This window comes from Phyllobates terribilis, unplaced genomic scaffold (assembly GCF_046119375.1).
Source record: "Phyllobates terribilis strain yellow unplaced genomic scaffold, ASM4611937v1 Scaffold_12__6_contigs__length_324123572, whole genome shotgun sequence".
Taxonomy (NCBI): domain Eukaryota; kingdom Metazoa; phylum Chordata; class Amphibia; order Anura; family Dendrobatidae; genus Phyllobates; species Phyllobates terribilis.
Window position 1 is genome coordinate 164,288,987 of NW_027362772.1, and position 20,703 is coordinate 164,309,689.

Consider the following 20,703-nt stretch of genomic DNA (forward strand, 5'->3'; position numbering starts at 1 on the left):
CCATTGTCAAATTATTAGACCTGATAAAGATACCAATTCGATAACGAATCTTGTCGCCTGAATGTTTTAGCAATAAAGGAACCTGACGACATCTTTGAATTTTTGGGATTTTGGTCATTATCATATTATTTCTTCTATATTGCTGTGAAATCTAACACTGCTAAATAAAAGATGAGAAGAAAAGAATTTCAGAATGGAGAATATCCAGTTCTATGTTCCCAGAAACAATTCTGCCTTCTCTGTGGGAAAGGGCTTTCAAATCAAGTGTCTTAAGACTTGCTGTTAGTCCTGGGATTGATGATGGCCTGCATGTAAGCAATTGCTCAAGGTCACGCTCACACAATACGACTTAATTCTATGTTCCTAAATGTCTCAAGCTTGTCATTGGCAGATATAGAAGAATTTGAGTATAGGCTGCTGCCACTAAGGTGGGCATTTAGCAAAAAATTGGCTCCTACTTATCTATAAAAGCTTATACAGAAGTAGGTAGGCCAAGCAGTGCTGCTCCCACCCTACTTGTACTTTTCTATTCAAGGGACAATTTCTGAAGGAGTGACCTCGGTGAAGCGGAGGATGAAGAAAATGGTGAATATCCTGCTATATGTAGATTCATCTTTGCAATACACTTCTCCCATATTTTTTTCTGGATCTGAATTTCTTTTTTGCCAGTTTTGTTCTCCTGTCTCATCTCTGGGAGGCCCTTTGTGCATTTTCCCCAGCTGTCCCTACAAGCATTGATGATGTCCTCCTACCGTCATTTTCTTGGCACTTACCTCCAGTCCAGGAGATTGCAACCCACTTAAGGGGCACCACCTGTAAGTGTCCCACACTCTTCCTCCTTTCTAGCGCCTACATCTAAACCCATAAAAAAAAAACTGGGTTCTCGGGGGTCCACCACTAGTCATTATCTTTTGGGGTTGTCTCAGATCTGATACCTTATTTTTAACCCTTATGTCTTGGACTTTTCTCAATTCCTGGGTCAATGATAGGTCTGTGGTGCAGGCCCCTCAACCACACAACTCGTCTTATAGTTCTGGGCAGATGTTTTCTGACATGTTTCTATGAATGTCCCTCTCGTTTTAGAATGCAATTGGTTTTATTTTTCTTGTGGTCTGGTTCTTTTCTAGATGACCATTCTCCTAACTTTGTCTATCGAAATGCATATATTTATATTGGGCCTTATATTCACTCCTGTGTCACCCAGTATCCTGTTCCCCAGCCCAACCTCGCCTCTCATCATGTAATATCTAAACTTCCAAGGGTAAACCTTGTCTACTCTGGTCGCACATTGCACACTCCAGTGGGGTCAGCAGATAATTTTCTTCCGAAGAGCTGTCTTTCAAATGTTAGTGGGGGAGACCTAGTTTGCATGTTCGCTGGGATCACTCCAGCCTTTTCTTTATTCTGCAGCAAATCACACCCTTCAAGGAGTCTTGCAACTGTCTTTTGGCCTTAACATAAGATCCTTCTCTGTTCTTTTTTTTTTTTTTTTTTAAAAAGCCAGCTTTACTAACAGTCCCTTTCAATGGCTGGTGCATCTGACGCGCCCCCTGGGCCATGTGTGTGTGGGGATACCCGGAACCGGACCTTTTGTGGATGCTGGGGGTTGTAGTCCCTGCGTGGCGGGGACCCGGTCCCGTGGCTCAGGGTGGTCAACCCAAATGGCGGTCTATTTATAGGGTTTTGTGATTAAATGTCCGACTACGCCACCCGTGGATTGCGGTCAGAGTGAACCGCCGCTGCAGGGCAGACCGCTGAGGCTGGTGTTGTGGGTGCAGCTGAGGGTAGTATAACTCCCCACGGGAGGAGTATAGCCTCAGGGCAGTAAATAGGGATGTTGGTGGTGATGGTGCGCGGGAGCAGCAGTAACCACACGGAGTCTGTCTTGCAACTCAAGGTCTTTACTGTTGGTGGTATTAAGGGACCTGTCCGGAATACAGGTTAACAATGGAGGCCTGGTCAGTCTGAGAGCAACTGGGAAATCCCGCTGGTCAGGGGGAGTTTGTAGGCCTACCGTGCTGACTTCACTCTTGGCTATCCCGCTGTAGTGTGGTGGTAGCCCACGTCTCTGAGTGTACCGTGTTGTTCTCACCCATATGACTGGCGACTCGGGCCTTCCGTACTTCTCACCCCTCCGGGGCAGTAGTGGTCCCTCTCGTGTGGCTGAGCCTCCGGGCTTCCTTGGACCAGAGGACTTGAAGTCCCCTGCGTGGTGGTTTTCTGCTGCTGGGCTTATAACCCTCACAGCCTCGGACTCCAGTGTCCGGCTTTGTAAGTCTCTAGCCAGGACGAACTCTGCTAGCTCCCCTCCTGGCCTTGTGTTCCTCCTTTGCCTACAGGGACTCCTCAGCCTGCTGCTGACCTGTCCCTATCTGCAACTTCACTGGAACTTCTCTCTAACTGGTCTGTCTAACCCCGCCCCAGATCCAGTTTATAAAGGGCAGGTTTCTCCCCTCCCTGGACTGAGGCAGGAGGTGCTGCATGCTAATTGTCCCCAACCAGGGAACCTCCCACCTGCTCTCAGACATGACATTGCTGCCACTGTGGCGACCAGACCTGGGGTGCCACATTCCCCCCTAGTGAAATATAGTACTCGGGACTAAACACATTTTGCAAAAACACAACAGGTGATAATACAGTAACATATATACAAGAAGTTTAGTCTTTTTAGGTCACGGCGCTCCCGTAACCAGGTGTTCTTGTCACCCATGATGCACTTTGAGGGACCCGTCCCAAACCCTCCACGTAGGCCCTGGGGTGGCTACAGGGCTTTGATGATCCGGAGTTGGACCACGTCTTCAGCCACCTCCACGGGTTTTGTGTTCTGTGGTCGTCTTCAAAAGAGGGCACCTTACCAGGTGCAACTATGTACAAAGTACAGTTCCGGTTATTCATTGTCCATAACCTGTTAGTCCATGATCCCTGTCGGGTAACTAGAAAAACATAATTAGTATGTAGGCAACAAACATTTTAACATTTGCAATATACAGGCATTTATATCACATTTAGATTTAGGTTTTCCAGCGAGCGGGCATCTGACCCCTAGTGCTCCTGGTGGACCTGCGTAACACACTATCTGGTGGTACTCTATTCGGGTCCCCTGTTTCCACCTCCTGTGTACTGGGTGTGCTCATGTCTGCACTAGAGGTGTTTGCAGATGTTACGGGTAGGTTGGGCAGCTTTCTGCCTACTCTTTGGCTCACCACAGGCATGGCATGTTCACTACTAGCAGAGGGTTGATTCTCCTGAGCTGCTGGTATGTACTCTTCTGCCTCCGGGGCCACTTGCTCTTCCAACACTACTTGCTCTTCTGCAGGCCCTTGAGGGGCTGGCTGGAGAAAGGTAAAGACGGGTACCACTATAGCGTTGTTGATTTGTGTCCAGGATCGGGGAAATTCTCAGAGCACTGTACTGACCATTTCTTCCCTTTCCTCTGCGGATTGAGGACTATCTTGGTCTTCATCAGCGCTTTGCAGCTGCTCTGGACACTTCTTCAGGTGGTCTCTGGAGACAGTGGCTGTGGTCTCTCCTCCATCCTTACTGATAACACATACCTTTGGGTTTTCATGGCTTGAGGGCAGTACGGTGTACGGTTCTTTCTCCCACTGGTCATCCAACTTGTGGAGCCGTCTCTTCCTCTTCAAGACCTGCTCTCCAGGTGCCAGGGGAGCAGCAGGAGCATGCTGGTTATAATTCCTCTCTTGCCTCTGTCTTGCTTGAGACAGACTTCGCTCCACACTCTCCTGTACTTTCCGGTACTGCTGCTGTCGTTCTGTGTCCCAGTCTGCTTCTGGTGAGGTGTCCTCGGGTGTCAGGACTCCCATCTCCAGGTCAATTGGCAGCTTACCAGGTCTTGCTCTCATTAGGTAAGCTGGGGTGCAGTTGGTAGAATTTACTGGGATATGGTTATACAAGTCCACCAGATCCGGCAGTTTCTCAGGCCACAGGCTGCGTTCCTCCAGGGGCAACGTCTTGAGCAGGTCTATTACTACATGGTTCATTTTCTCACACATCCCATTGGTTTGGGGGTGGTAAGGCATTGTCCTTATCTTCTTGCAGCCATACAGGTTGCAGAATTCCTGGAAGACTTCAGCCTCGAACGCTGGACCTTGATCAGTCAACACTTGCTCTGGATACCCGTGTGGGTGGCAGAAATGCTGCTGAAAGGCTCTGGCGGCCGTCTGAGCTGTTAAGTCTTTGACAGGGACCACCACTAGGAACCGGGAGTAGTGATCTACGATTGTGAGGGCGTAGACGTATCCCGATCTGCTGGGAGCCAGATTTACGTGGTCCAGGGCCACCAGCTCAAGGAGCTGATTTGTGATGATGGGCCACAGGGAAGTCTTCTGGCTGGCGCAGTCCTTCCTCCTTAGGTTGCACGGGCCACAGTCTCTGCACCATCTCTCTATAGCCCCTCTCATGCCTACCCAGAAGAACTGCTCACGCAACAGGAACTCCAGCTTCTTCCATCCAAAGTGCCCTGCTCCGTCATGGTATGCTTCTAGGACCATAGCCGCATCCCGCCTTGGGACCACTACCTGCCAGGTCAGCTCATGTGTTCGAGAGTTGACGGTTCTGCGGCACAGCCTCCCCGCGTAGAGAAACAGCTTGCTCCTTTCCTTCCACAGCTGTTTGGTCTCTTCTGGAGCATCCGGATCAAGGTGGGCATCAGCCTGGGTCAGCATCTCTTTCACCAGGTGGACTGCAGGGTCACTATCTTGTGTCTGTGCCCAGCCGTGGTGGGGTAAGGGATTGAACGTAGCGGTAGCAGAGCACCTCTCCTTTACGCAGTGGGAACACTGGGTGATCCCATGACGGTGGAATGCAGGGAGTTCAATTTCTTCCAGTTCTTCTGGAACCTCTCCCCCGTCCTGCAAGTGAGGCATTCTGGACAATGCATCTGCGTTGGCATTTGCGCGCCCTGTCCGGTATTTGATAGTAAATCCATAATTGGACAGCCGGGCCATCCATCTCTGCTCTAGGGCTCCAAGTCTTGCAGTGTCCAGGTGTGTCAACGGGTTGTTGTCCGTGTACACAGTGAACTTAGAAGAAGCCTGGTAATGCTTGAAGCGTTCGGTGACTGCCCACACCAATGCCAGGAACTCTAGCTTGAAGGAGCTATAATTCTCAGGGTTTCTCTCTGTGGGTCTCAGCTTTCTGCTAGCATAAGCAATTACCCGTTCTCTGCCCTTCTGGATCTGGGACAGTACGGCTCCTAGCCCCACGTTACTGGCGTCGGTGTGGAGGATAAAAGGCTGGCCGTAATCAGGGTAGGCCAGGATCTCATCCCCTGTGAGGGCCATCTTCAGCTGGCGGAAAGATTCCTCCTCCAGCTTGTCCCACTTAAAGGGCGGCTTCTGACTTTTAGTCTTTGACTGACCTAACAGGAGGTCCTGCATAGGGGCTGCCATTTTGGTGAACCCGGAGATGAATCTTCGGTAGTAGCCTACCAACCCGAGGAACTGCCGCACTTCCTTTATGCTGGAGGGTCTTGGCCAGTCCTTAATCACAGCGATCTTGTCAGGGTCTGGGGCTATTCCGTCAGCACTCACCAAGTGTCCCAGGTACTGTACTTTTGGCTTCAGTAGATGACACTTGGAGGGTTTCACCTTTAGGCTGAAGCCTGCCAGGGCATCGAACACCTCTGCCAGGTGCTTTAGATGGTCTTCATAGGTCTTTGAATACATGATGACATCGTCCAGGTAGAGTAGAACCGTCTCGAAATTTCTGTGCCCCAGACAGCACTCCATCAGCCTCTGGAAGGTCCCTGGTGCGTTGCAGAGTCCGAACGGCATACAGTTGAATTCACTGAGACCCATCGGGGTGGTGAAGGCGGTCTTCTCCTTGTCTGACTCTGCTACAGGAACCTGCCAGTACCCGCTAGTGAGATCCAAAGTAGAGAAGAAGTTAGCAGATTTTAATGCAGCCAAAGACTCCCTTATCCTAGGTAACGGGTACGCATCTTTGTGTGTTATTCTGTTGACCTTTCTATAATCTACACACATCCTCATCGTGCCATCTTTCTTTTTTACAAGAACTAGAGGAGCTGTCCAGGGGCTACAGTTATCCCTGATCACCCCAGCCTCCTTCATTTCTCGTAACATACCCTTGGCATTCTGATAGTGTGCAGGGGGTACAGGCCGGTATCTCCCTTTTATGGGTGGATGGTCTCCTGTGGGGATTTGGTGTTCTACCCCCTTTACTTGCCCAAAGTCTAGTGGGTGTTTGCTAAAAACTCTTTCGTACTCCTGAACCACCCGGTAGACTCCCTGTTTGTGGTGTGAGGGAGTGGAGTCGGTGCCCACATGCAGTTTCTGACACCAGTCCTCCATTGGTTTCTTGGAGCCGTTACCCTCCTCTGATTGAGATGGAGGCAAGGGTTCCACGGCCTTTACAGAGTTTTGGTTAATGGTGAACAATTTGGCTAGAGTGGCATACCGGGGCAAGTGTACTTCTCTTTCTCCAATATTTAGGATGCGGACGGGTACCCTCCCATGGCGGACATCAACCACCCCCTGTGCTGTCAATATGGTGGGCCTACTGTCTGAGTAAACGGTTCTACCATAGCTTGGTTGTCTCTACCTCTTAACCCGATTGCAGTCCGGCACCAGATCATCATTTCGCTTTTTGGGGGCATGGCGATAGGGAATGGGTCACTCATCCTAACTCTACCAATCTCACCACCAGACAGTTCTACCTGTTGCCGCTTCATCAGGGCTCTGATCTCTTTTAGTAAGACACGCTGCTGGCTGGTGCTGGCATTCATTGCAACCTGCTGTAATATAACAATTATCTCTGAAAGACAATTTTCAATAACGTTAGTACCCAAGGTTATTTTAGGGTGACTTTCACGACGGTTAATGTCCACAATAATCAGTCCTTGCGCCGGTAGTTCAACTTTAACAATTTTGCTGGTCACCTCCTTGAACCCCACCTGTGGCACGGGCTGACCATTGCTGGCGATGATGCTCAGGTCATTATCTGGGTAGCGGGTAATATCCGTGTCATTCCAGTACCGCTTGAAAGTACATAGGGGATGGTGGTTACCTGTGACCCGGTATCCAACATTGCACTCATGGGAATACCATCCAGTACCACAGGCAAGACCGGTCGTCCCCCCACATACTTGTCACGCCAGTTTGACTGGCCTGATGATCTTACGCCTGGGGGTTGGCCCTCTGCCCCAGGTTGGGCTCGTTTAAATTACAGTACCTCGCAAAATGTCCTGGCTGGCTGCAGCAGCGGCAGATGGGTTGTCCATCCTGGTCGTAGCGGTCCGTTGGCTTCCCTCTGGATGGTGGGATCCTCTTCTGTCGGCGCCACGGGACGTCCTCCGGACTGGTAGCCAGCTGGATCTTTCCTGGAGAGGATACCTGTAACGACTGCACAGTCCTGGTTAGTGCGGCAACGCTTTTGGTCAGTTCTTGGACCTGATGGTGCTGGTCTGTAGACGGGGTACTATTCGTAGTCTGTGCATTGGCTCCTGCAGGTTCTATAGACTGGGGCGCCGCCCCCTGGTAATAAGTGATAGCAGGGCGCCTGGAGGCCGCAACGCCACCGGTTGCGGGTTCTCGGATTACCCGGATGGCTCTGTCCTTAAACTGTGCAAAGTCTAACTCAGGGTTCTGCAGGGCCATTAGGCGTAACTGGGTTCGGTGGGCGCTGGACAGCAGACCCTCAATGAATTGTTCAGTCAGCAGTTTATCTGCATTCCGCACACTGTCAGGGTCTGCCTGCTTAATGGCTCTCAGGGCCTTTTGCAAATTCAAAGCATAGTCTCTTATACTGTCTTGGGCCCGCTGCTTGCACCCATAAAATCTCATTTTGATCTCTGCTGAGGTGCGGGTATCAAAAGTGTCCTTTAGACGGGCTAAAATCTCCTTCACGGTTCCCTTGTCCCTGACTGACCAGGACTTTACTTCTCGTTGGGCCGCGCCGGTTAACTGGCCTATCAGTATGCTTACTTTTTGTTCCTCCGTCAGGGGGTACACTTTGAATAGGCTATACAGTCTCTCTTTAAAGTCGCTCAGGGTATGCGACTCCCCTGATTCCTGGGGCAACCAGGCCGCTCTGGGCATATAAGGCATCGTAAACGGCATTACTGCGGCAGCGGCCGCGCTGGCGGTGGCAGTTCCCTCCGCTTCCGACATCTTCTACCCCCCTAGTCAACCGTGGCCTACCTTCCGTTGCTTTTCTTCTGTAGGCCGCGGCTCCGCAGGCGACCGTCGGGGTTGAGGACCTTGCGTCGCTTCATGGTGACGTCAGCGTCCGCTCGGCTCCTTTCAGGACCTTGCGCAGCGTCCGTGCGTAAGGCAGAGCTCCAGTTCTCGCGCGCTTTCGTCGTCCACGCCCCTCTTCTTCCCGCGCGGCGTCCCAAAGATGGCGCCCGATGGCGGGAAAATGGCTGTGGATGGCGGGAAACGGCTGCGGATGGTGGGAAACTCCACCAAGGTAAGGATTACAGTCTTCTTCAGGCACGCAGTACCCGTTGGTGGCGGGCACGAAATCCTGCCGACTACGCCAAAAGTTGACGTGCCCCCTGGGCCGTGTGTGTGTGGGGATACCCGGAACCGGACCTTTTGTGGATGCTGGGGGTTGTAGTCCTTGCGTGGCGGGGACCCGGTCCCGTGGCTCAGGGTGGTCAACCCAAATGGCGGTCTATTTATAGGGTTTTGTGATTAAATGTCCGACTACGCCACCCGTGGATTGCGGTCAGAGTGAACCGCCGCTGCAGGGCAGACCGCTGAGGCTGGTGTTGTGGGTGCAGCTGAGGGTAGTATAACTCCCACGGGAGGAGTATAGCCTCAGGGCAGTAAATAATGATGTTGGTGGTGATGGTGCACGGGAGCAGCAGTAACCACACGGAGTCTGTCTTGTAACTCAGGGTCTTTACTGTTGGTGGTATTAAGGGACCCGTCCGGAATACAGGTTAACAATGGAGGCCTGGTCAGTCTGAGAGCAACTGGGAAATCCCTCTGGTCAGGGTGAGTGTAACATACCTGGCGGCATTCTTGCATAGGGCTCCATCTCCCACTATGCAAGATCGCAAACTTGTTCATCAGTCCTGTCTGCTAGCCTGGCTTCTTTCCATGCTGTCTGTTTGACTCTGTTCTGACTGCTTAGGGCGGCGGCCCGGTCACTTCCTGTTTCTTGTAGCTGCTGTGGGCACACCCCTAAGGCGTCCTCAGCCTATTGTTGTCAGTCACTGGATATTTAAACCAGCTTCACCTGGTAGCTGATGCCTGAGCAACGCTTTGATTCAGTGAGCCTCTTGACTCTGAATGTGACAGGTCCTGATTTGTTCTTGTCTGTTTCCACCACTCTGGGGACTGTATTCCCAGACTGGCTCCTGTATCTCCTTCAGTAGCAGTTCCTGTCTGAACTCTCTCCTAGCCTGTTTCCTGTTTCTCTCTATGTCCGTACCTTCTCTTTTCTGCAGAGTCTGTACCTGCACCTAACTCCTACTCGTTGTCGCTGTACTTCCGTTTGTGAGTTTAGAGTCCACTCGCTACTTCATTGCTAGTATCTTGTGTGTATCTGGTTCTGCCTTTCCCTTCCAGTCTGTTCCGTGGGAACAGAGCCCTGTCCCCTCTGCTCTGCCTTTGCTCACCGCTCCGGTGGTTCTTGCCTGCTCTGCCTTGCTCACCGCTCCGGCGGTTCTTGCCTGCTCTGCCTTGCTCACCCCTCCGGCGGTTCTTGCCTGTTCTGCCTTGCTCACTGCTCCGGCGGTTCTTGCCTGCTCTGCCTTGCTCACCGCTCCGGCAGTTCTTGCCTGCTCTGCGTTGCTCACCGCTCCGGCGGTTCTTGCCTGCTCTGCCTTGCTCACCGCTCCGGCGGTTCTTGCCTGCTCTGCCTTGCTCACCGCTCCGGCGGTTCTTGCCTGCTCTGCCTTGCTCACCGCTCCGGCGGTTCTTGCCTGCTCTGCCTTTGCTCGCCACTCCAGGCGGTCTCGCTCTGCTCTGCCTTTGCTCGCCACTCCAGGCGGTCTCGCTCTGCTCTGCCTTTGCTCACCGCTCCAGGCGGTCTCGCTCTGCTCTGCCTTTGCTCACCGCTCCAGGCGGTCTCTCTCTGCTCTGCCTTTACTCACTGCTCCAGGCGGTCTCGCTCTGCTCTGCCTTTGCTTACCGCTCCGGCGGTCTCGCTCTGCTCTGCTTGTCTACCGCATCTGCGGTTCTGTTCCTGAGTCCCAGTCTTTACTGGACCTTATCCAGCCTGTGCTCCAACCTGCTAGTGCCTCCCTGTCGGCACTCCAGCCGTGCTTGCCAGTACTCCCTGCCTGCATACCAGTCGTGGTTACCAGTGCCTGCCTGTCTGCATACTTGCCGTGCCTGCCTATACCCACCAGTCAGTGTGCCAGCCTAACCTGCCTGTTCCTGTATTCTCCGGTGTGGGTCAACAGCCGTGTCCGGGGTCTGTCCTGGAGTATCACCTGGTCCCTCTGCTCGGTTCCTCCCTGGTGCACTGGCGTCGTTAGCCGTCGTGCAACCTTGGTCGGATCGGGTAGATACTTAGTTACGCCCCTCCAGGCACTCTCCGGTTCATGGTCCAGTGGGATCACTAAACACGCACACGCAAGTCAGTCCGGGCGTGTGCATAACAGGGAGTTTGTAGGCCTACCGTTCTGACTTCACTCTTTCTTGGCTATCCCGCTGTAGTGTGGTGGTAGCCCACGTCTCTGAGTGTACCGTGTTCTCACCCGTATGACTGTCGACTCGGGCCTTCCATACTTCTCACCCCTCCGGGGCAGTAGTGGTCCCTCTCGTGTGGCTGAGCCTCCGGGCTTCCTTGGGCCAGAGGACTTGAAGTCCCCTGCGTGGTGGTTTTCTGCTGCTGCTGGGCTTATAACCCTCACAGCCTCGGACTCCAGTGTCCGGCTTTGTAAGTCTCTAGCCAGGACGAACTCTGCTAGCTCCCCTCCTGGCCTTGTGTTCCTCCTCTGCCTACAGGGACTCCTCAGCCTGCTGCTGACCTGTCCCTATCTGCAACTTCACTGGAACTTCTCTCTAACTTGTTTCTAACTGGTCTTTAACTGGTCTGTCTAACCCCGTCCCAGATCCAGTTTATAAAGGGCAGGTTTCTCCGCTCCCTGGACTGAGGCAGGAGGTGCTGCATGCTAATTGTCCCCAACCAGGGAACCTCCCACATGCTCTCAGACATGACATTGCTGCCACTGTGGCGACCAGACCTGGGGTGCCACACATCTACCAAAGGTTGTCTCCACTCTAGGAATCAAGTACAACTGGATGCGGTTGGCATTGTTTTAGATTCACGTATCTGCAACGCGATCTGACTCTTCTTCAACCAGTTGGTATTCATTATCATCCTGAGCCTAAAACATTATGTATGGTGGTCTGCTGTAGTAGAAACTGTACCCACAAAATGAGAAGTCTGTCATATGTGATAATTCAGATGTCCTAACAAGGCAGAAGATGTGTTACTGTTGCCATGTAAGCCAGCATATGGACAACCTTGTCCACGGGTGTGACAGAATCCTTCGAATCTTCCTCATCCAGATACTTTACCAATCTTTTACGTGGTTTAATAAGGACCTCTGACGGAAATAAAAACCCTATACAGTAAAAGTCCAGATCTCTGTACTTAATTTTGACTAAGACTTGGCTAATTCTAGATAGATCAAACACACTATGAACGCACACCAGTCTCGAGGAGCTTCTCGCTTCCATCCAGTAATTGGTGCACTGTACATCAAGCTCTCTCCATGTATCCTTTTGAGCCTATAGTAAAATTAGATCACAGGAGGATTTCATGGGGAACAAATTAACTTGGTTAAATTACAACATCTAGAGGATTGGATCCAGATTTTGTGGTCGATGCGTCCCAAAACATTGTTCTTTCTTCATTTTGTCATCCTTCAAACCAGCAAGAAGAAGATTTCCATACTCTTGATGTTTACAGGAGGGGGGAAGTTGGGTGGTAAAGGTTGTTGGTCACTTTATCTTTAAGAAATGTCGGGCATATAGTTTTATGTCACTAATACAGAACTATGCCTCTGGCACTTATTAGTGCAGCATTTCTCACATGCTTCAAAGTGCCCTGGTTCTATGACCACTAATGGAGGAGGAGGTCTGTCCATCAGCCTCCACCAATGAAAAAAAACAGCATGAGAACTTTTTTACTTGGAGTCTGATAACCGGTCTGGTCACATTTTTCTCCATCAGCAGCCTGTGATACTAAGTAATTTCTCACGGATAAGTCGTGAGTCAGGATAATTAAGGAGTCCTAGGTCAAGAACCAGGAGGGTACGTCATAAACAGGGAAAAGACAAAGGTGTAGTCAGGTCACAGGCCTGAGTCAAAATTCCAAGGTCAAAGTGAGTCAAGGCAAAAGGGGTAATACAAACGTGTAGTCAATAGGCAAAGCTAGGGTCTGGAAAAAAAGATCAGAATGTTAGAATTCAGGGCATAAAGCACAGAGAACAAACCACGCTGAGCTGAACGCTATGACTGGCACCTGGGACTGTCAGCTTAGTAAAATAGCTGGGTAACCACTAAACAGGGAACACCTGAAGTAACCGCAGCACTTCCCTGTCTCTGATTGGACAACTGAGCTGTGTGTCAAAATACTGACAGCTCTGCACGCCCCTGGCACAAGACTGGACGACTGAGCAGTCACTCACTGCATCCAAGACACTCAGCGGTGGAAGAGAGACAGACATTTTGTGAACAGGATGGCTGTGTAGTCTTATGAGGAAGCCTTTTATTTACTAACAAGTGCAAGAGAAAAACCTGTAATATATATTAGCCAAAAAATCATGTCTAAAACATTTCTTAAAATAAAGTGACCAAGGTACCTGGAAATCTCCAGCCTTTGGATGAATCATAAAAACAGTGTTCTTCAGTTCCAGGGATCCAAGAAAGGGAAGAAAATATTCAAAGATACCCTTGCCAATTGGCATTAACCTGTATCACTATCAAAGAGGATCAATTGAGAACATTTATTTTATCTGAATCTTTCATGACAGCTCACTTGGAAAACAAAAACAGTTGGAGCGCCAATGGTGAAGAACCTGAGGTTTGGGTGGGGAAGAAGGGGGAGATGTTGTGACCGCTCACCTGGTCCTGTTGTGTCAAGGAGCCCCGCACAACAAGGGAAAACGCTTCCAGGTGGGAGTCTGTATGAAGACCGCAGCTTAACAGGGACTGCTGTAAGGAGTTTCTTCCTGCTTCAGTGGTCATATGACCGGGACTGTGTGACCGAAGTGAGCGTTCCACAATGACATCACGGCTGGTCCTGTAGTAGGCTAGTTGTAAGCAGAGCAGCTTCCACCGCTCTCCCCAAGGGAGATTAGCAATCAAGAAAGAAGGAATTGTGCGGTGTTAGGGAAGCGCTAGAACAACTAGACAGCCAGAAGCAGCAGGAAGAGGAGCGCAGGAGGACGCCGCGCAGGGAGCGGGGAGGTGAGAAGGACGGCGTCTCTGCCTGGTAGGGGGCAGAGACGCCGATGCTACACAGAGCATCTTGAGTGGTTCAAAGACTTTCTCCTCGAATACCACTGGCAAAACATATACCATTAGACAATTTTTAAACTGTCACTCCATGTTCGTGGTATAGCTTCTTGAATGTACGTGTGGCCTACAATACGTGGGCCGTACGATACAGGCCATGCATGCACGGATAAATAAGCATAGGTCTAACATTCGTAGTGGTTTCCTTCTACATAGCGTTTCTAAACATTTTTCTATGGCGCATAATAAGGATCCTACTGACTTAAGGCTTAAAATTATTGATCAGATTGCTGAAACCATGACGGACCGCTTGGGCAGCTGATCTCTCCATGTGAGCCGTGCATGGCAGTGATGTCATGCGCGGCTCACATGGAGAGATCAGTGCAGGCAGACAGGACGCAGCGCTGGAGGAGAGAAGAAAGGTGAGGAGGAGTGTTTATTTTTTTTTATGTGCAGCATGATGGGGATTAGGGGGACCATGCATACTAGAATAAGGATGAGGGGGCCATACATACCAGGGTAAGGATGAGGGGACCATACATACCAGGGAAAGGATGAGGGGGCCATACATACCAGGGTAACGCTGAGGGGGCCATACATAACAGGATAAAGATGAGGGGGCCATACATAACAAGATAAAGATGAGGGGTGCCATGCATACCAGGATAGGGATTAGGGGTGCCATGCATACCGGGATGGGGATTAGGGGTGCCATGCATACCGGGATGGGGATTAGGGGTGCCATGCATACCAGGACAGGGATGAGGGGTGCAATGCATACCAGGACAGGGATGAGGGGTGCCATGCATACCAGGACGGGGATGAGGGGTGCTATGCATACCAGGATGGGGATGAGGGGTGCCATGCATACCAGGATGGGGATGAGGGGTGCCATGCATACCAGGATGGGGATGAGGGGTGCCATGCATACCAGGATAGGGATGAGGGGGCCATGCATACCAGGATGGGGATGAGGGGTGCCATGCATACCAGGATAGGGATGAGGGGGCCATGCATACCAGGATGGAGGGGTTCCATGCATACCAGGATGGAGGGATGCCAGGCATACCAGGATGGGAATGGGGACCACGTATAAAAGAAAGGGGGGGGCTATATACCAGGATAGGGGATATTGTCAGAATTGGGGGATATTACCCCTATACCAGTGTCAGCAGAAGACCCCCTCCCCCTAAAAAGTGCATCATGAACACATGTTTTGCTTAAATTTTTTTTTTATTTTCCTCCTCTAAAACCTAGGTGCGTTTTATGGTCCGGTGCGTCTTATAGTCCGAAAAATACGGTAGTCTTCTTAAAAAGTTGAGTAATCTTGTTAAAAGGGTTGTCCGCAACCCCTTCAAGGGAATCTGTCGCCAGGTTTTTGCCACCTAATGTAAGAGCAGCATAATCTAGAGACCCTGATTCCAGTGATGTGTCACTTACTGGGCTGCTTGCTGTAGTTTTGATAAAATCACTTTCTTAGCAGATTATCATTTCAGGACTGATAAACCTGCTGCCAGGTAGTCCTCCATATTCACGAGCTCTGTATAACCCCGACCCCTCCACTGATTGGCAGCTTTCTGCCTATGCACAGTGTACACAGAAAACTGCCAATCTGGTGTTGGCATGTCCAAAGCAAAAAAATGAATACATTTACCTAAACCACATCCAGACGTAAGCGTTTCTGCCCCAAAGTAGGTCTTTTTGTGCTCCCAGGATGGGACTTAAAGGAGTTGTCCAAATTCTTTTATACTTACCTGCATGTATTTAGGGCTAAAAAATAATTTTTCGTTTAAAATTTTACATTGTTTTTCTTTTACAAGCTCCTTGTTTCCCTGCACATTTAACTTTGATGTTTGACCTCTGATTTTCATAAATCAGCAGCTGAGACAGGATGAAAGAGTTAAAAACCTTCCTAATGGATCATCAGAACGAGCTTACTGATGGATTCTCAGTTAACTCAGTCTGCGACGGTGCAAGACAGAAGCTATAGAAGGAAAACGTTGCAAAACTTTTCAACAAAACAAATTGCAATATTGATTGTAACCAAAAACACATGTATTTAAGAAAGAAAATATTTTACCAACAGACATGTTAAGTATAGTATTAGAAAAAACAGATGGTTATTTATTTATTTTTCTCAAAATAACAGCTCTACATCCCCCTCTTTGATATTGCAAATCAGTTTCATAAAAGGGAAAATTGGTCGGCTACAATATCCATCATATGCCATAGACTGGAGCCATGTTTTATCCTATCCTCTAAACCCACTTGAACAGCTTAGCCAAGCCCCTTTACTACAGTAAAGAAAGTTAATTTACGGGTCTGCTCACATATAGGATTTGACCTCTAATATACAGTGAGCGAGATAATTCAATATTTTGAAAATTAATTCTAGAATTATACATAGTGAAATCAGTAGAGAGGTAATTCTAGAAGTGTTGTATAGAAGCCATCAGTCCGTCTTGAGCTCCCAGCATAACAGAAACTAAGGCAATCAATATGTTGTGCCCCAAAATGCGTCAGCGTAACAGTTCTGTACACCTCAGGCCTGAAGAGAAGACTTGGGTTTCTACTTGCGACACTTCGAGGCATTTTTGCTATGGTTAAATGGAAGCTGTTGGCTTGTGGTGGATCAATTATTTTCAGACCTTTAGTGCGAAAACTTTGGTTTAGTCTGTTGACAAAACTTCCAAACCCTGGAATGGGCGCAGGTTCCAAATACAGCACTCGCGAATGAAAGTCCTTCAGTCCTTCAAAGCTTAGGATAAGACTCGGAGGAAGAAGACGTTGCATGTCGCTTTTTAGTTCTTGAAGCACCGTGTAGGCAGCTTCAATGTCCTCAGAAGACTCCAAGTGCAAAAGGCACAAAGTTAAGTGAAGTTCCGGCAGTGGGATACAAAATTCTGCCATATCGATGTTATGTTTTTGGAGGACATTTTGAACTTCTTTTACTGAACATTTCACATCTTCACTGCTTATACGGACTGCGATGAAATGCGTAGGTCTCAATCTTCTGGTATCTGCATGATCTACTGTAGCACAGTCCTTCTCTTCGAGTTCTTCGACTTTGGGTTCTTCGACTTCATTAGCAGTCACATCATCTTGCTCCTGTCCACTATTATCTTCCACCTTGTTTCTTTCTGCTTGCATCATTAATTCATACCTATCAATGATATCCAAGATTGTCAAGCTGCTTCCTGTTGACCCAAAGATGTTATCTATGCGGCTGACCTTGTCCCACACCACCAAATCTTGATATTTGAAATATTGAATGCGATGTTTGGGTATAGCAAGAACATCTACCCCTAAAGATGCCAAATCTTCCCAACAAAAAGCCGAGAAAGGTTTTTCAATTGTTCCTAAGAACCTATCAAGATAACCAACGATGAAACGTTCTTTTGGCAATTGTGTGTCCCATTGAATCCGGGAGATGACATCAGTGGCTGTCTTCATTGGTGGCTTCTTTCCCTTTGGTTTAGATGCTTGATTACCTTTGCCTTTATTATCTTTGGTCACATGAGAGTCATTGGATGCTGAAGGCAATCCGATATGGCGGTTCCTACATTTATCTCCAAACCTGCAGCGCCCCAATAGAAAAAATTGGCAGATAGTATCGTCAGGTGTTACTTCTGCTTCTTCTGTTGTTCCAGTTTCTTCATTCTGTGAGGTTGCTCCTTCCATATTGACCTCATCGTCCTTCGTGTCACCATCATTGTCTGTATTCTCCATATTTTATTACTATGGAAAGATAAAACATGAAGTGGCGGTTAGGATAAATACGATAGTAGGAAGGAAAATCAGGTTAGCAAAATGTGTTGGCCAATCCTTTGCGTGGGACTACGCAACTATACTTCGATGTCACATCTAGGCTAGGGATTCATGGCGTTACCTAAAATCATGGCATTACTGAAACTGTTCCAGGTGTTCAATTGCAAAAATTCGACCCTAATGAATTTTATGCAATTGGCGCATGTTTTTTTTCTAATGCAATGCTGAGTATTTGTGGACTCTTAACCTAGCACTTACGTATGAGTGATACTATTCAATGCAAGAAAACAGCAGTGGGGGAAAGGATGTACAGTTCTGTGGAATTACAAATGGAAACTAGCAGAATTTTTCCAAGTGCCCTAACTAAAAAAAAAAACCTTAGCGTTTTTTTGTTCCTGATTTTTTTCTCTTATTGTACCTAAAATTGTAATCTCATCCCATAAGCTTAAAGAGGTTGTCCACTGTGACAAAACAACTTGTTATATTAATCAGCCAGATGTCTAGATTTGTTAAGCTAAGAGAAATACACTATTGTGTTTGTGTTGACTTGTGAATGTATGCATTTTTCAGTGGCTGGTCAAGAAGGACATACTATTATATGTATAAACCTGAATGTTGACTTCTCTTGGTTTAACAAATCTAGACGTCTAGCTGATTAAGATAACACGCTGTTTCGTCACAGTGGACAACCTCTTTAAGCTTATGGGATGAGATTAATTACCATTTTAGGTACAGTAAGAGAAAAAAATCAGGAACAAAGAAACACTAAGGTGTTTTTTTTTTTTTTAGTTAGATCCTCTGGAAAAATTCTGCTAGTTTCCATATGTAATTCCACGGAACTGTACATCCTTTCCCCCGCTGCTGTTTTCTTTGTTAAACTAAGAGAAGTCAGCATTCAGGTTTATACACGTAATAATAAGTAAAAAAGGTTTTTTTTCCTGCTCAGCGGTCCCTTTGTGCCTGGCTGCAATCCCAAAGAGTCTGATAGAAGTATGAAGAAATCCAGCACCAAAGCAATATGTTCCAAAGTTTTATTCCTAGGTTATGATTAAGGGGCACATATAGCCCTGAAACACGTAAACCAGTTTCCTGGGACCCTGCTGGATTAAGCCCTTCACCTCCAAAAAATGTTGGCCTGTGTTTTTATACCTAAGAACTTTTTGGAATAAAGCTTTGGAACATATTGCTTTGGTGCCGGATTTCTTCATACTTTTATACACATAATAGTATGTCCTTCTTGACCAGCCACTGAAAAACACATACATTCACAAGTCAACACAAACACAATAGTGTATTTATTTTGGCTTAACAAATCTAGACATCTGGCTGATTAAGATACAAAGCTGTTTCGTCACATCCACTACTTTTTTATTGATGACCTATCCTTGGGATAGGTCATCAATGTCTGATGGCCAGAGTCCAACACCCAGCACTGCCGACGATCAGCTGTTATTGATGGCTGAGGCTTGAAGTACTCACTTGCGTAGCTGGCTGTCTTCTGATAGTGGCCGAGGCTTGGTACTGGACATCCGCCTCCTATTCAAATTAATAGGAGGCGGAGGTGTAGTACCTTGATGCGGCCACTACCAGAAGACGGCCAGCTCCGCAAGTGAGTACTGGCGGCCGCCGACACTGATATCAGCTGATCAGCAGGGGTGCCGGGGGTCAGACCCCGGCCATCAGACATTGATGACCTATTCTAAAGATAAGGCATAAATGGAAAAGGTAATGGACAACCTCTTTAAGACAATGTTCCCAGAGTAAATGCTTAATTTTTTTCTGCTGCTTTTTTCGTGCAGAAAATCTGCTGTGTTTAAGGCTCAGTTTCAACAATGACCATTTGGTACATTTTTTCTGCTGCAAATTTTCGAGCACAAAAAAAAATACGGCGTCTTACGGTTCCAACAAAGGTGGATGAGATTTATGTAATTCTCGTGCCCACTCTTCATTTTTCTACGCTGCATAAACTGACCATCGGCACCTTTTTTTAAGTCAATCTGTCTTGCGGTATAAGTTTTATTTGTGTATTTTGCCGCATGGACACTCAGACGATTTTCATCCGTATTGTCATCCATGCGTTTGTTTTTTCCGTGTGTCATCCATTTTTATTAATCAACATTTTAAAATGTACATGATCAAATACAGTTTCCTGGGTTATTGTTGCAATGTATCCCTAAATATCCTTGCTACACGGATGCTGTCCGTTTTTTTTTTCTCACCATAGAGTTTCTTTGATCCACACACACATTAGTTTTTACAACTGAGCCTTGTACTTGATCTTATTCGGATCCATCTCTGCCATTAAAGTCTATAGGGATCCGTATAAAACGGATGAAACACGGAAGACGTACTTTGCACTTCAGAGATCCTTCTGTTTTTTAACTGATCTATTTTTAAGAATCAATGGATAAAAAAAGTTCAGACAGTTTACCTGCTTCATTAAAAAAAACAAGCAATTGGGATGACCCATAATAAAAAAAAAAATCTGTCCATTTCTCCGGATGTGTGAATACAGCCTTACGTTAATTCTTTTCTCTCAAGATGATATCAGACGGAGTACTACAGTTCTAGTTCTCTTCCTCTCTGAAGAGGCAATTTTCATATTTAATTTTGCAGAGGAGCATGCATGGCCTATAAGTCTCCTAACTCTGACAAGACAGGCCTGGCTTGTCTCTCTCCACAAGGAAAAACGTTACCCCCTAAATCCCAACTTTTAATGTCAAAACTTACAGAAATGTGTTCGCTTCCTCGTTCTTCCTCCTTTCCTCGCCTTCTACCCTGACACTTTGCACCGTGGGTGATCTGGTTTATGTACATGAGTCACCGGCAGCGTACGTCATAGTCCCTGGCTACTGCAAACAACATAACAAAACATATAGGAAGCAATGTAGTCACATGGCAGCGGTCATAGAGCTGAACACCCTGACAGAGTGGCTTTCCCTGCAAGGTTTTCTGGGATAGATGGGATGCATGTTTTCACCACAAGATGGCAGACTTGTCATTAAAGGAAATCGTCAAATCCAACGCGAGTGATTTTCTGAAATGTCATGGGACAAAATCAGGCGAAACCTGGGATCTTACAATAAAGTCATATGCAGAATGAGACTTTTAGTGCATATTATTAGATAAGCTGGCCTTTTTTGGCCACAAGGATAAAAAAAAAATAAAAATATGTTTTTTTTAAGGAATTTGTTGCATATGCAGTAGCATTTATTTTTATTGTCTGATTTGTGTACCTGATTTGTTATTTTTATTTTATTTTTTTTTGCACTCCCATAATTGGATTTTTATTAATTATTCATGATTTAACATGATAGCGTGCTCGGCACTGTTTGTTACTCGATCGAGCTTTAGAGTGTTTTGGCACGCTCATTACTCGGGGGTGCTTGAGCACAATGCTCTAGCTCCTGTCTCGCATGTTTTGCGGCTGTTGGACAGTCAATCAAGATGCAGGGATTGCCTGCCATAC

General features: G+C 47.8%; 1 protein-coding gene across 1 annotated transcript; it reads right to left on the reverse strand.

The window, feature by feature from the left end:
• Window positions 1-15,562: 15,562 nt before the first annotated feature.
• Window positions 15,563-20,165, reverse strand: LENG9 (leukocyte receptor cluster member 9). The gene is made up of 2 exons (XM_073657801.1): window positions 19,965-20,165; window positions 15,563-17,204 (listed from the first exon to the last, which is right to left on the reverse strand). The coding sequence occupies exon 2, from the start codon at window positions 17,193-17,195 to the stop codon at window positions 15,879-15,881; it is 1,317 nt and encodes a 438-aa protein (XP_073513902.1). The 5' UTR covers window positions 17,196-17,204; window positions 19,965-20,165; the 3' UTR covers window positions 15,563-15,878.
• Between the last annotated feature and the right edge of the window lie 538 nt (window positions 20,166-20,703).